Source organism: Seriola lalandi, unplaced genomic scaffold (assembly GCF_002814215.2).
Source record: "Seriola lalandi dorsalis isolate HSWRI2012SDOR001 ecotype SW California unplaced genomic scaffold, Sedor1 jcf7180002054805, whole genome shotgun sequence".
In the NCBI taxonomy this organism is placed as follows: domain Eukaryota; kingdom Metazoa; phylum Chordata; class Actinopteri; order Carangiformes; family Carangidae; genus Seriola; species Seriola lalandi.
This window is the reverse complement of record NW_019525358.1, coordinates 404,150-419,445: the sequence shown is the minus strand read 5'-3', so window position 1 is coordinate 419,445 and position 15,296 is coordinate 404,150. Positions and strand designations below refer to the sequence as shown.

The following is a 15,296-nucleotide window of genomic DNA, read 5'->3' as shown; positions in this document are numbered from 1 at the left end:
AAAATTAAATTTGAGGTAATTATGAGGTGACTCATAAATAGATCTAAGGGAAGAAATCAAAATGAGGTATATCGTAGTTTAGCCCATTATTGACAATTATTAGAAGTTCTATAGAGACCTCCATTTGTTAAAACAGGTGTTTATAAAATAAGCTATAAGTAACCTATCAAGGATATTGTAGAAAATGTTCTCCCCTAAAACAAGTACTTTGTATTATAAAGTAGCAAGTATTTTACCCCTGTCATTAACTTAACTACGTTAGATTGTGTGTCACCTTTTATTAGGATCGTGTGCGCGAGGCTACACTGTCAAACACCTAGCCTGAAGTTACACGACAGTAGCTAATAACCATCTCCTGTGACTCTGGGACACCGAAATGGCTCCCCACTGAGATAAAGCACAGCTTGAGCTGTCATTTTTTCCCCGTACAAACAAGACTCCTAAATGTATTAAATATGAGTTAAAATACGACGAATGACTTGTATTGACAAAACGTACTAGAAAAGTTTAAGTTGCCTCGTGTTTGTAAGGTTTTGACTAACGGTCAGTTATAAGTTAGCTAAGTTAACTGACAAGTCGACGATTGTTTTTTCAGCGTCCTTGACAGAGAGTGCACTCATACTCCTCGCCGAAACTTATGTTAACTGACAGTAACTCGCCATTGATGATATTACTTCTTTAATTCTGCCTTACCTTTGATACTGATTCCGAGTCCTCCAACATCTTGCTTGGTAACTCGCACAGTGCGTTTCACGTTGGTGATGGTTTCCGGGACCGGGGACGAGCTGAGGTTCGGGGGGTCTCCGTTGATAGCACCGGCAGGACTGGGCTTCGTGGGCTCCTCGGGAACCTCGCCAGGATTAACCGTGAGCGTGTCCTCGGTAAGCGTGGCCAACACCCGGATCCAGCGGTCCACGGTCACACGAAGTTCTAGCAGTCCCGTTTTCTGCTCCTTCATCGCGGCAGCCATGTTCAACGCATTCCTGGAATAACTCTAGACGGGCTGGCAGTCCTGTAGAGAGATAGGGGGTGGAGGGCTGAGTAGGGGGCACACACTCACACTCACTCACTCACTCAACTCACTCACTCACTCACACACACACACACACACACACACACATACACACACACACACACACACTCACTCACACACACACGCTCTCGCTCTCTCCCTCTCCCTCTACTTTGTCCCCCTCCAAAGAGGTTTATCCAGTAGAAGTAAAGTTAATTGAGGGTGATACGATTAGCAACGGTGTTGACACACACACTTAAAGTTCAAAGAGCTTCTTGTTAAGTCCCTCCATTAATGAACTGTGTGCGGTTGAGTCACACATAATTAAGTTTTGATACATTTATTTATTTATTTATTTCAAGTGCATTGAACCGCCCGGCCTCAGATCACAGATCTAATTTGCAGGCTGCCCAACAGACACAAAATCACTGCACTGATATACAGACGTTATGGCATGAAGAAAATAGAATCAATAATGCTTCCAAGGCTGGTAATACTGAGCTGCCTTTCCAGTGGATAGAGTTCATATCAGGCGTGAAATCCACAAATCGTCTTCAGGGTGCACTCTGCTGACAGAAAACATGCTTTACAATAGATGTGATGTTAACAGAGTAAAGAAACCTAATGTTCTTAACAAGTTTCTGTGGAACATCTCACCTTAAAACAAAGAGAATTATTTAGACTCTTAGTTCTAGCCAAAATATTATCATCAAAGAAAATTAAACGCACAATAAAAAATAAAAAAAAACATTGAGGCTGGTTTTGCGCAGATGAAAATGATTCCAACTCCATGACAGTTCTGGGTTGTGGCATGATGCATGATGTTCTCTGAAGAAGTGGCTAGCCCAAAGTTTCCCTCCAGCAGGCACTAAATGAGGTGGCAGCACAGTAGGTTCTGATAAAGCTAAATCATTATTGGCCATAGACAGCAAAACCAAAATACTTGATGCACCATACTGGGAGTTTCATAAAAGAAAGACTTTAAGAGAAAGAACATATAAATATTGGCTAAGACGTTATCTGTTAATTCTCTGTAACAATTTGAACAGCATCACTGTGTAGGTCAGTAGTCCGATTCACAACAGGCCTACCCATTCTATACCACTAATGGTATGGTGCTTTGGAAAAAAAAATGTCCTCCACATGTAAAGTTTGATAAGGATCTGTGCCAACCAGCAGGATCTCAGTTTGGTAGTTTCTATCTGCCTCAATTTGAATTATTTTCCCCATTATTTTCACGCAACAAGACAACATTTTGAATAACTTCCTCTCTGAACCAACTCTATTGTATCTCTGATGTGTTTCCTTTATTTTCCTCTACCTTTCATCAGTCTGGTCAGTCAAGCAATTGCATGTGATTTGCAATGATGAGCTATGATTTCAGCAGTTGTAAGCCATGACTAAGCCATTTGGTCTTTGTCTTGACTCCAACTCAACATGGATAAGCATGGCGCTGTCTTGGTGACTCAGCAGAACTGCGCTTAATTGCGCAGAGTAGACATTAAGAGCACGCGTGAGTCACTGAAACAAGCTGATGAAGCACTCCACATTTCCTATACTCTATGCGCATCTGCAAGTAATCTGCCAGCCCTTCAGCAATGTGTGTGGCAGCCTGTGTTGCATCTGCTTCACAGCAGGTGAAATAGCAAATAAGTTACAGCACCCAATTTTAGAAAACACTGTTCTGGGTGGGCTGGTGAGGGGCAATTGCTCCCTTAATGAAAACAAGTTTGAAACATTGACTGAAAATTTCTCTCAACCCATACAGATGCTTTGAAGATGCTCATCTGTTAATAAAACCTTGTAAAATTAAAGCAGCTAAGCAGATACATTATCCCTACCTAAATGGCTGCGTTCACTTATATGGTTAACGTTTCCTGGGTGAGCTCTATCTTTATTTCCTCTAACCAAGTTTCATTCAACGATTGTACATAATGCACAGACTACAAACTGAATATTCTGCTCAACACAGACTCTGTTAAAGCTGGTTCTTAATCTTCTGTCTCCCCCTAGTGATTAAATGGCTCCATTACATCAAGACAGAGAGAAATTTAAATACCTTGGTGCCACAGGCCAAGGCACCTTTTTGATTATGACACAGAGAGCTGATGGATATTCAATATATTCTACCTTTATTTGTTTTTAAAGTGATTAAGTGGACTAATGTTATATGTTATTGTTATTATTTATTATGAACTGTTATTATCATTATTATTATTATTATTATTATTACCAATATCTATCTATCTATCTATCTATCTATCTATCTATCTATCTATCTATCTATCTATCTATCTATCTATCTATCTATCTATCTATCTGTATATCTATCTATCTATCTATCTATCTATCTATCTATCTATCTATCTATCTATCAGCATCATTTGTTTCTTTTCCTATAAAATAAGACCAGACTAACTGAATATTGTCTTTCTGGCCTTGTGAAGGCACACATATATTTTCCATACATTTATGTCTTTATGTCTATATATATATATATATATATATATTAATCTCTTGAGCATAAGATTAAAGATACTATTACTATGTCATCAGCTAATGTCATATCACCACAATCTGTCCCAGGATTATCCACAGTTATTAAGTTCATATCCAACCATATGTTCAACAAAATGCATGCATTGTTTAAGCACACAACGTGGCATAGTAGTTAAGCCATGTAGGTTTTAAAGAAATATTGATTTTCAACATTTTTACTCTGCTGCTGAAAGCTTTTTGACAGTGACATAAGAGGCCTTGTATTTATTTGCAGTCAAAGATAGATCCCAGTTGTAAATGAGGATCAAATTTTCATTTAAAATTAAAAGAAGACAACTGCTGGGAACTGCTAAAGCCACTACAATAATTGTGTTTACCATTATGAGCCGCATGTTTATAAATGGATATTATTCACATGTGTAATATATCACACAGTCTATGTAACCTTTTGGTCACTCATGCTTATGAGATTGGTTAATAGCTGGTTTAAGTTATTGAAAAGGTATAATTCCATGAATAAATAAATATTCATAATTGCTTTGGACATACATGTGGTGATGAACATAATCTAGTAGTTAAAACACAATGTAATGTGAAATCATTTTTACACAGGAGACAATATCCTTAATGCTTTACAATATTCTTTTATATTAACAAAGAACCAAATGTGTCACCCAACGCGACAAACCCACAGAATTACCCAACTCTTTTTTCTCTACAGAGCTTTTTAGTCTCTTTTAGCTCATTTTGGTTCAGAATGGATCAGTTTTACAACTCTGTGCAAACTCTCTCTGCTCCTGCGGGTAACTGTTTTCAACAAGAAACAACTTTGATAAACCCATTTTACTTTAACTCCGTAGCACCAAACAGACAAACCTAGTGACCAATGACTGATCACAGTGGAACATTTACCTGACTGACATTTGACAAGCTAACAAACTATGTTGCTATGTGTCTGCTGAACCTACATCTTAGGAGCTGGCAGAAAACTAAAACAAAAGAAAATCTAAATGAAGAATAAATACTAGACTTACCTTTGTTTGGTGGCTACAAACATGACCCTCAACCTCAAATGCTACGTGTCTGCTGAATGTGTATGTAGGTAATTGTTCACTAACAATAAAGCTTAAAGAGGTGATAATCAGGTCTATGCCTGCCATCTTGTAGAGTTTTGTGCCCCTAGTGGCCATAAATACAAATTTAAGATCTTTATGTCTCTTAAATGTTTGAGATGATTGCAGTCAACACTCACTACAGTTAATTGAAGAAACAATTACTTTGTATGGTGTTTATTTACAAATGTTCCTGTCTCAATAAACTTCCTATGCACAGCTCTTTCACAGCAGAGTTGTACAACTCTTTGTCCACAAAAACACTTGGATGTCCTGTTTAGCACATGTATTGAACAACACATATAAACAGCTCAGCAATAATGACTAGGGGGCTGCAGATACAGTGTTTGGCTTAACAGGGCTCAGAATTGGGAGGCGGCTGCCTGTGTCAAATTTCGTGCCACCTATCTGTATAGAGGATCTTTGATTTGACGTTTGTAACTGCAACTGCAGCTGTATGCCACTACGGCAATCTAGTGGCGCTGTATCGCAATCCGTGCATCAGGCAGAGCCATCTGAAATTGCCAAAAGAAGAAGAATACAAACGCCCTAGATTTTCTGCCTGCGGAAGGAGGCAGCCACCTTACTTGAGTGCAGACATCATTAGTTCTTCTAATATGGGAAAAAGAGTTAATTCATGTTACTGACGAGATACGGTTAATTTGTCAGGACTGAAAGTAGGCCTAGTCCCCCTCCCCCCGGTCGTACGGCTTAGTACCACCCCCGCCTAAATTTCGGCCAGGAAAAACCCTGCTTAAGCAGTGCATGCAGTGCGTGTTTAGCATTATGACAAAGTACTTGACCATCTGACCGCCTGTGTATACATCTGTCAGCCTATTTCTTTGTGATGTGAGTGGCAGGTGGCCAGCCTATCTTTCACAGTACCCGGCCTTAATATTTTTTTACAGCTTCAGAGAATAGAACAATAGAGTTTGTCAGGATCTCTGACACACAAAAGAATAGATGTCTTCTCATTGACAATACATTTGTATTTTTGAGTCATGTGTACTCCTGAAAAGTTGCACGTCATATGGAAACATATGTACATTGGTGTCAAAGAGTATTGGGACAGTGACACATTTCCTATTGTTCTGGCTCTAGTCCAGCACATTTGACTTCACATGTGTTTGAATGTATTTACACCGTGGCCTGAGTACTCATTGTCCCCGAATGTCCGTGTGGGTGTAGACAACATCAAACTGCCATACAAAATTTTAACATCATAGTCATTATGTCACATCAGATCCATTTGCGCTGTGGCATACAGAACCAAAACAACAAAAGAATGTTTCACTGTCCAAATGTTTATAATTTGCAGTGTATATTCTAACATAGGGTATTTGCACATATATAAATCTGCCACTTGGTGCTAAATTTAATCATAGTGTAGTATTCATTGTGTGTTAAAATCAATGGTAACAAAAACCAAGATTGAATTCAATGAAAATTAAAATGAAATGTAGCAGAATATAATAATAATGGATAAGCAGAGACTCAGAAAAAAATATTTGTATTAATCATTTTTATAAATAATTAATTTTTATTTTACAATTTTAAAAATGATTACCTTTTTATATATTTGTGCAGATGCATAGGTTACAGAGTATGGGCTCACATAAATGCAATGGGTTTAACGCGGGGTGCCAGTTTAAAATGTTTATGAATTTCGGTTACAAACAGTAATGTACACACACAATCGCACAACTAAACACACTACAACCCCCCCACTTGTCATCCCCACACCCCGGCTCAATCAGCCACATATATGCATGTCTCAACTCCCCAAAGGCATTGGACAGTTGGGGTGGCCTTCTGATTAATTTCAGCCCCCCCCCCCATTCCCTCTTCCCTCTGCTCCTGCTCCCGCCATCCTCCGTCCCTCCATCCATCCCTCCCCTACTCTGCTAAGGGCAGCAGCTCCAGAGGTCTACCATATGGGCCAGTGTCTGAGTGGCTGACTGCCTGCCTCCATGCAGCTTGCATGATGTGTGTGTGTGTGTGTGTGTGTGTGTGTGTGTGTGTGTGTGTGTGTGTGTGTGTGTGTGTTTGCATGTCTATCTTTGTGAGGACCTATGTCAGTGAGGACTTCTTTTTTACAAAGTGGACAATTAGGCCGGTCTGTGATGAGGCTACACAAAGGCACTGTGAAAGAAGAAGTGCTTTTCTGAATATTCACATACACACACAGAGCAGAAAACAGCATGTAGAACTCAGGGCTCAAAGTTCCCACACTGTGTTTGACGTTGAAGTTACAAGTATGAATTTTGACCTTGTTTTTACACCTGAATCTGAATGGACAATGATAGTCCAATCACAAAGCAGGGTCCAATTAGAGGGCATGTGGCAGTTACCTTCATCTCTGTTGCAGATCCTGAAAGGTTAGTAGATTTGCCATTGTCTTGAAAATCTGCTATACCTTTCAGGATTTGCGGTGGAGATAAAGGCATTGGAACCATCCGTCCTCTGATTGGACTGTCATTGTCCAATCAAAACAGGGTCAAAATTCTACTTGGAACTTCATTTTCAAGGTAATGACGGTAAAATGGCTCTGTTTCACTGGACTTGATAAGTGGATTTGATTACTTTTTCATGATAATTATGATTTTTACTTACGGTTGGACTATGCCAGGAGTCAGAGAGTGATTCTTCTGGTTCTGAAGTATACAGCCATACAGGTTTGGACCCAGAGTACAATTCACTTCTGAATACATCATCATCCAGTGATGAGGAAAATATGAAAAGCCCTGACAAAGATTTATCATGCAAGAAATTGTCCAGTGAAGATCTCAAAGGTCCAGACACAGATTTGAGTGAAGATGAATAGCCAGCAAAGAGGCAAGTACACACCATGCAAAAAGAATCCAAGAACAAAAGACAAAATTATGAACTAAAGAGGAACAAAAAATATGAAGTGAATTTTATCTGTGACTGTAAAAATTTGTTCAAAAAGTGAAAAACAACCAAGGAACATGTAACTAAAGGTGTTATTGCCTCTACTGCGTTCAATCAAACTTAAAGATGGCGAGGCATGTGCACAGAAAACACATGGCAGCCAAGGCTATATACCTTCATCTTTCCTTTAGGATTGAAAGAAAGAAAGATGTTCTTTGAAAACACTTACGAAATGGAGGCGATTTTCAAACTCAATACCAATGTCCTGGAAGAAGGAAGAAGACAACTAGCAACCTTGAAAAAGGGCTCATTTGCTTTGCCCATATTATTTTGGAATTATTGCTGAAAGGGATTTGTGGAGACATCACAACATCATGCTGCACGGCATAGTTCAACAGTCCACAGTTGGTAACATAGGTGTGTGTGTGTGTGTGTGTGTGTGTGTGTGTGTGTGTGTGTGTGTGTGTGTGTGTGTGTGTGTGTGGTTCAAGCCTCTGCTGACTGTTAGCCTGCCCCACCTGTTCCTCTGTAACAACAGACCAGACCTCTCCTCTACAGGCCGTCCAGGACAGGCTGGTGGATAGACAGATGAACCGATCACAGACAAATAGATGAATGGATTAAGAGGAAGATGAGGAGAGCTGTACAGATGTGACAGTTGGGCTTTGAAAAGATTCGAATCAACAGTCAGACAGCGAGTAGCAAGTAATGATTGTGGAGTTTTACCCTTTGGAGCAACTGTAAATCATGTAATTAGCAAGCACCTGCCAAGCCATTTAAAAAGTCATTGGACAAATGGTCAAAATGAGCAGAGAGAAGAGAGAGACATTGGTAATGGGGACACAAACACAGATGGACAGACCACAAGACAGACAAATGGATGAACAGACAATAATAGATTAAAAAATATGGAATAATTTATTCTCAAAATATAAATGACAGACTGCAGTGAACAGACTGTAGACAGACACACCACACTGCTCCCCAAACACCCGAGGACACGGGATAATAATGAATGAGAACTTGGGGGTGATAATGAGAGGTCAAACAGAAGAATAAGTCTCAGGCTTCTACACCTGTGGCCCACCTTCTGCCATCTAAACCACCCAGTGACCTTTTTTTTTTTTAAACCCCCACAACATTCAGTTACTCTCATTATAACCTACTGAATAATGTAAAGGTATATATGCATGAGGGATCCAAGCGGAGGAGAGGAGACAGGGCAGAGGGATGGAAGGATCTACATAATAGGGCTATCTCTCGCTCCATCTGGTCATGTGTTTATAATCTTCCCCTCCTCCTTTTTAATGCCAATCTATCTGTGTGTCTGACAGACCATCAACATTTACGCTCTCTCTAATAGTATCATTCTCTAACTATAGTCTGCACTGTCTAAGTTTGTGAATAAAACGGAATAATTATTACTGCACATATGTAGAGTGAATTCAAGCGTGCTTATCTCTCTCTGTGCATTTCTGTTTGTAGGAACTGACGCAAGCACTTTGCAGCCTCAGGAGAATTAACCAGGCGTCTGCCACCTGACCCCGTTGACTCCGACCATCCTGGGCTCAGCTGATACACGTGCCGTGCAGCCCTGACATGAGGAAGACAAAAAAGCAGGAGGAGTGGGAGGAGGCTGAGGACAGAAGGACCAGCAGGCAATGAATGATTATGATGACTAGGGCCATCTTGCTGGCTTCAGCCCCCCCACCCCCTCCCCCACCCCAGCAGAAACCCTGGCCTTGGCCCTGGCTCTGGCTCCCACATGGACGAGTGATCTGGCTCGGGTTGGCTTGGGTCAGCGTGGGTGAAGTGTCACCACCAGGCAGGGTCTGGTCTGTCAGCTGTTGGCTTATGACAGGAGGAGAGGAAAGAGGAGAAGAGGAGGAGAGGAGAGATGTAGGTGAAAGAGGAGGAGGGAGATGTACAAAAGGTGAAGAGAAATAAATCATGAAAAGCCAATTGGTGAGGAGAGAGAAATGGTGATAAAGATAGCAGAGGGGATTAGAAGGAAGGCGCACAAGAGAGGAAGGAGCAGACTGAAACAATGGATAAACGGGAACAGGTTTTGTGGAGGTGTCATATCTGCCAGGCCTTATGCAACCTACAGAGCTCACGCAGATGGCACAGCTGCTGAGAAAGTAGGGTAAACGGTCCCAGCTAGTGCCTTGCCCCTTCATGACTCAGTACAGTGAAGCCAAAGAGCAAACCGGAGAAAAACATTCTCTCATGGGGATTAAGAATCTGTCAGGTCAACCACTGTACAGTGGAGAGGGTAAGTGAGCGTGCCTGCAGAGGGTAAATGTGTGGGATTAAATTTGTGGCATCTTTTTCATAGAGCTGTTGGATCTGTCAGATCACTCCAAGGCAGTGATCACTTATCTGAGCAGACTGAGCGAAGAGGAGGGGCAGCCGGGTTACTGTTGAGGCTAAGGACTAAGTGTGACGTCTGAATGGTTCTCCACCTGCAAGGTTCTCCACAGGGCAGCAGGGCTTAAGAGAAACACAGTGATTCTAAATGAAGAAGACAATCACAGGAAGGTTTCACACTGATGATTTTGAAGCACAATTTTCTTTTTTTCGTATGCACTAATCATATTCCCAAACAATGTCTTTTTGTGTCCGCTCATACCAGGAAATGGCGCAACAAAATTCATTTGTACATCTTCTCAAAATAGGTGCTGCTTGAAGATTGGCAATATAGGCTAATTGCATAATATTATAGCTACCTCCAATATGGACTCTCCAGTGCCATTTGTTTCATTAAAGGATAGCACTCTCAAGACAGTTTGCAAGTGGTCAACAGCACTAATCTGAGTGTGTAGTTCACACATTAGTTTGCATGGTGAGAAATCTTCCTGAGTTAATGTTAATGGGTTAATTAGAAAGGGTTATGTGTTATAAAAACTTTGCTACTGCTCAGCAGGTTATACATTCGATCAGACAATCACTCTGTTTGTCAGTAGGTCAGGTCAGCTGATTTGCTGAGTAACAGTCCTGCTGGTGTGATTAAAGGCGCTCTGACAAAGACGCTGAAAGGCGATGAAGGGAGGGGGGCAATGGCCAGCTGTCACTCGCAGGGACCATAATGGCCACGGCAAATCCCGCCACCGTCTGAGCCTGTTTCTTCTTTGACTTCAGCCTCCTGCTAACTGACTAGTCAGCTTTTTGTTAACCTGTCACAGAGCTGGTTGACAAGCTGAGTTAGATAGGACATTGTTGTCACAATCAAAGGTTTAGTCTGGATTGATCACTGAATGGGCAAGTCATTGAATGCATACTAGATTTAGATTACACTGATGGATTTACATGAAGAAATAAAAGCTGTGATAAAAAACAAATAAATACATCGACTGTTTGAAATACAAATTGTGTCTACAATGGAGATTTCTGGTAGTTCATGCACGACAGAAGTCATTTAAAAGTCACATATTCCGTACACTGTCCGGTCATATACAACCACAACGATTTGATGCTCATTCTTTCCGCTTCCCAGTTGATAACTGCATTATTTATTTTAACGAAGATGGTAAGAATGTCACCCTCTGTGAATGACAAAATAACTTCTCTATTGGAAAACTATATAATGTTTGCACTCATGTAAAAGAAAAAACTGAAAAACCTTAAATAGCCATACAAAATCAAAATAAATCAATAAAATATTATTAATATTATATTAATAAACAGGGATGTGATCATGTGTTGTCGATATCAAGTCAGTATCAAGTCTTTTCTCCTTTCATTGTTTATGAAAACAGCACAGTTGGCAGCTTGTGACTTGCTTCTGACACTGAAACAGCAAGTGGTGACTCTTGGCTTCTGTGGTCCCCTCAAACTGCAGCAGCACCCCCTGATCCTCTGCTCCACATCAGAGCAATTAGTGGCCCTTGGCCCCCCTCACTTTACACATGAAGGGTGTGTGTGTGTATGTGTGTGTGTGTGGGGTTGGGGGGACCTGTGTTCCCCACACACAGAGGTGGTAGCTGATGCCTCCTCAGCCTCTTCCATAGCAGGAGCAGTAGGTAATGACTCCTGTCTGCCATGGTGGACCTTAATTTGTTATTGTAGCAAAGCAGCTGTGCAGCATGCTGCAGAGAGCAGGTGGCAGCCTGGCAGGAGTGGGGAATGGGGGGCTGGAGGGGAGGTGATGGGGAGGGAGGGGGGAGGACAGGAGCGTGTGGCATATGTGGGTGGCTGTAGGGGGGGAGGATGGAAAGATAATGGTGTGTGTGTGTGTGTGTGTGTGTGTGTGTGTGTGTGTGTGTGTGTGTGTGTGTGTTGGAGGTGGTATAGCTCACAGCCTTCTCAGCCAGCATCCAAATATTATGCTTGTAAAGAAGAATAACACGTGAGACCCTGGATGGAGTCCAGATCCAGTCTGACTGTGTGGGGTTTTTTGTATGTGGAGAGCTCTCCCTCACTGTGATGATGCTCAGCAAAATGACACTGAATGAATACTGAATTGTTCAACTTTTGTTTTACACCTCATGCACGTTTATGTAGTTCCACATTTTTTTTTTTTTTTTTCTGCAGGTATCACCGAGTACAATCTGGCTTGTTTGTCTCAATTCCCGCCTGTGGTGGCATTCCAGATTAAAAATAAAACTAAACACATCACTAAGTCGATTTTTGACACGGCTTTGCTTCAAGGCAATGGAGTGAGTCAGCCGTGAGGATTATGTGAGCTGAGCTCTGGTGTCTTCTTGTCGCTGCCGCTCGGAGTTAATCATTACCGAAGAACACCGTCTCCCTGGTGTAACGGACCGTTATTGTCTTTCTGATTAAACGCTCACAATTAGTACCGCCCACGCACGTACTCTGTGCCACGCCGGAGACTAAATACCTGATGCCTGCTGGTGAACTGGATCGATATCGTCTCCTGTGTTTCCACTATTTTTTCTTTGATTCAAATATGTTTTAAAAGTGTTTTAATCCAGCGGAGAAACTGAAGGACTTTAACAGACTGGTCGTATTAATCATTCTGTCAAGAGAGAGAGAGAGAGAGAGAGAAAAACCCAAAATACAAGGAGCATGGTCGGAATGCCGAGTGTCTTCAACTGTAAGTAGACTTTAAATTATTCTGTGTAAAATGAATCATCACACCTGGATTACCTTTACCTGACAGATTTATCCAAATGTGTGGTGTATGTTTAGCTGCACCTGCAAACAAAACAAAACAAAAAACCAACTCAAAAGACTCATATGTCCTCATGTTTATGTTTAGCTATTAAAGGACCAGGGTGTCATATAAAATGGTTGTCTTTGCTTGCTAATGAAAATATAGGAGATCTAGGCTGTATCTCCATAATGTGAAAAACAAACAAAAAAAAAAACTTCTCCACTCTATTATCTTCAGAGTCTTCTCCCACAGAGAGGGCTAAGTCTTCAGAAAAGACCTTAGACTGTTTTGCTTCAGATCATATGAAATCATCATAATGACCAAACAAAAACTCAGTCATCCCTTTGTCTGCTGAGATCTTACGCTCATTAGGGTCCATTAAAGAGTGAGAATAAACTATGCATAACACATACTCTATTGAATGCATTATCCCTTATATAGCCCCCACAAGACAGCTATTATGCTTCTATTTGATTGAATAGCAGCTTTCGGTCTATGTGTCTTTTCAGTGGAGGATTTGGAGCCCTTAATCCACCAGGCAAAGTTTTTTTTTTTTTTTTCTGTCTTTCCACCATCTGGAGTTTGCCGCTTTTCAAGACAAAAACACCAGGCGGTGTGAAACCAGGCTGGAGCTACTGCTTGATGCCAGGAGGAGGTCCCCCCCCCCCCCCCCCCCCCTTTGCTTGTGGTTTCTTCCTGCTTTACATCAGAGGTCAATAGTACAGTCCTGCAATGCAAGTGGGGTCAGTGGCGTCCGAGGGCTCGACTCTATGCTCCAATGTGTCACTGTGACTCCCCCCCCAAGGTCTCCACTTGACCCCCTTTTCACCACAGAGTGACAAATGATCGCATGATAGAGAGATGACTGTAAACTCTGATGGTGATGTTGTGCTGATGATTATAATGATGATGATGATGATGATGATGATGATGATGGTGGTGGTGCTACAGTGGCCACCAGAGAGCAGTAGAGTGTGTACTGTAATATGAAACTATAAACATGATGGGTGCTCTGGTTTGAAAGCAACTCCTATTTTGGAAAATTCGGTTCCAACAAAAAAAAAAAGATAAAATATGTGTATTTTTCTGTCTTACCATAATTGCTGTTTAGCTGGAATAATTTGATGTTATGCAGAAAGCTGAATAGCCCTCTGGGAAGCTGGGATGCTGTGTGTACACTGGGAGTAAATGTGTTAAAGATCATGTAGCCTCAACATCGCTCGCACTAGTCAATCATTTCCATTCTCCCTTGATTCAATTAGCTCTACTCAAAAACATGTGGATCATTTGGAACTCCTGATAATTTTCCCTTTTGCCTTTTCGTTGGGGTGGGTTATGGAGTCAGATTCCAATCCTCTGACATTAAAAGGGGAAATAAACGACAAAGGGGCCCTGCAGGTTTGCATTAGAGACCTAATTGGTTTTGGCTTGAGTGGGCCGTTAGCGTTGCCAGACGTGGGCCCTTTGTGTTTTGCCATGTGGGAGAATTTGCCTGTGCTGGAGGTAGAGAGGGGTGCCTGCAGATCTTCTCTGTGAGTCACCCCTACACAGTTTCTTGTCTTTGTGGGCTGTTAGTGTGTGCACGTGTGTGCATGTGTGTGTGTGTGTGTGTGTGTTTCTGAGAATGTGTTTGCATGCACGTGATGTGTCTTTGTAGGTATGCATGTTGAAATTGCATACAATGGTGCTTCAAATGCATTGATGTTATTTTTCTGTGTGCTGCAACTGCTTGTGTCTTTCGGTTGCTATGTGTCATGCATGCGTTTGGCTGTGTTTTTGTAAAAAAAAAAAAAAAAAAATGGTGTGTGTTTGTGTGTGTCAGGCTGTGAGCCCAGTATCCTTCTCACTCCCTCTGGTCTCTGCGTGGGTCTTTTCCACCAGCACTACCACCTGTTAGTGTTTTACTCGGGCCTCAGGGCTACAATGACTGCAGAATCTTCCAGATTTGCTCATCAGGCCCATCAGATCGACTCCCTTGCCTCAAATCTGGCTCCCATTTCCTATCAGAGGACCAATCTGAGCTGGATTCCCCGGTGCAGTTTAGCTGAGTCAAGATGGTGTGCAGTTGAACTGGTTCGAGTTGAGCTGAGTTTGATTAATGACTCATGAGCGACAACATTTTATTCAGTGTGCTGCACTGCTGGATCACACTTAAGTGTTTGCTGAGTGTGGTTTTAGTGGGTAAAGAGATGTTTAAACACTGGATTTATGGGGTCATTTTTGTTGCCCAGTGCTCCACATGTGAGAACCACAACAAAGAATCTGGCATCTTCTGTTTGAGTAATAATATGTGACCAAATTACAATTTAAACAGACTTTAATTGCAAGTGTCATATATCTACTGTTAAGGACCACATGCTGGGACAATTGAAGTCTTAAGATGTAAATGAACCGTAATTGTAATGAAGCGTTTACTAGCAAATGACAGGAAATGAAAATATATCATCTTTGCAGCCTATTATCAATTCCTCTTGTGTTGAATCCCAAACCACTGCAAACAGCATCATCAGTCTTTTCAAACAGATAGGATTTGTCATGTTCCGTGTTTCGTGAGACCTCTGAGCTTTTCTGTCCCGTTGTCTGTTTCCAATTCAGCACACTGTGTTCCCCTGTCTATTATTTCAGACAGTGTGGCAACCTGAAGCAAAGCTTTAAAAAAGAA

The 15,296-nt window shown here is 41.4% G+C and overlaps 2 protein-coding genes across 2 annotated transcripts in view; one reads left to right on the top strand and one right to left on the bottom strand.

Annotated features, from left to right (window-relative positions):
• snta1 (syntrophin, alpha 1) overlaps positions 1–1,166 on the bottom strand; it is a 29,765-nt gene extending 28,599 nt beyond the window's left edge. The window contains exon 1 of the mRNA XM_023426075.2: positions 694–1,166. Coding sequence (XP_023281843.1) covers positions 694–970 — 277 coding nt within the window. The 5' untranslated portion in view covers positions 971–1,166. The remainder of the gene's footprint in view (positions 1–693) is intronic.
• Positions 1,167–12,507: 11,341 nt separating this feature from the next.
• cbfa2t2 (CBFA2/RUNX1 partner transcriptional co-repressor 2) overlaps positions 12,508–15,296 on the top strand; it is a 36,659-nt gene continuing 33,870 nt past the window's right edge. Inside the window, exon 1 of the mRNA XM_023426077.2 lies at positions 12,508–12,574. Within this exon, the coding sequence (XP_023281845.1) occupies positions 12,547–12,574 (28 nt within the window). The 5' untranslated portion in view covers positions 12,508–12,546. The remainder of the gene's footprint in view (positions 12,575–15,296) is intronic.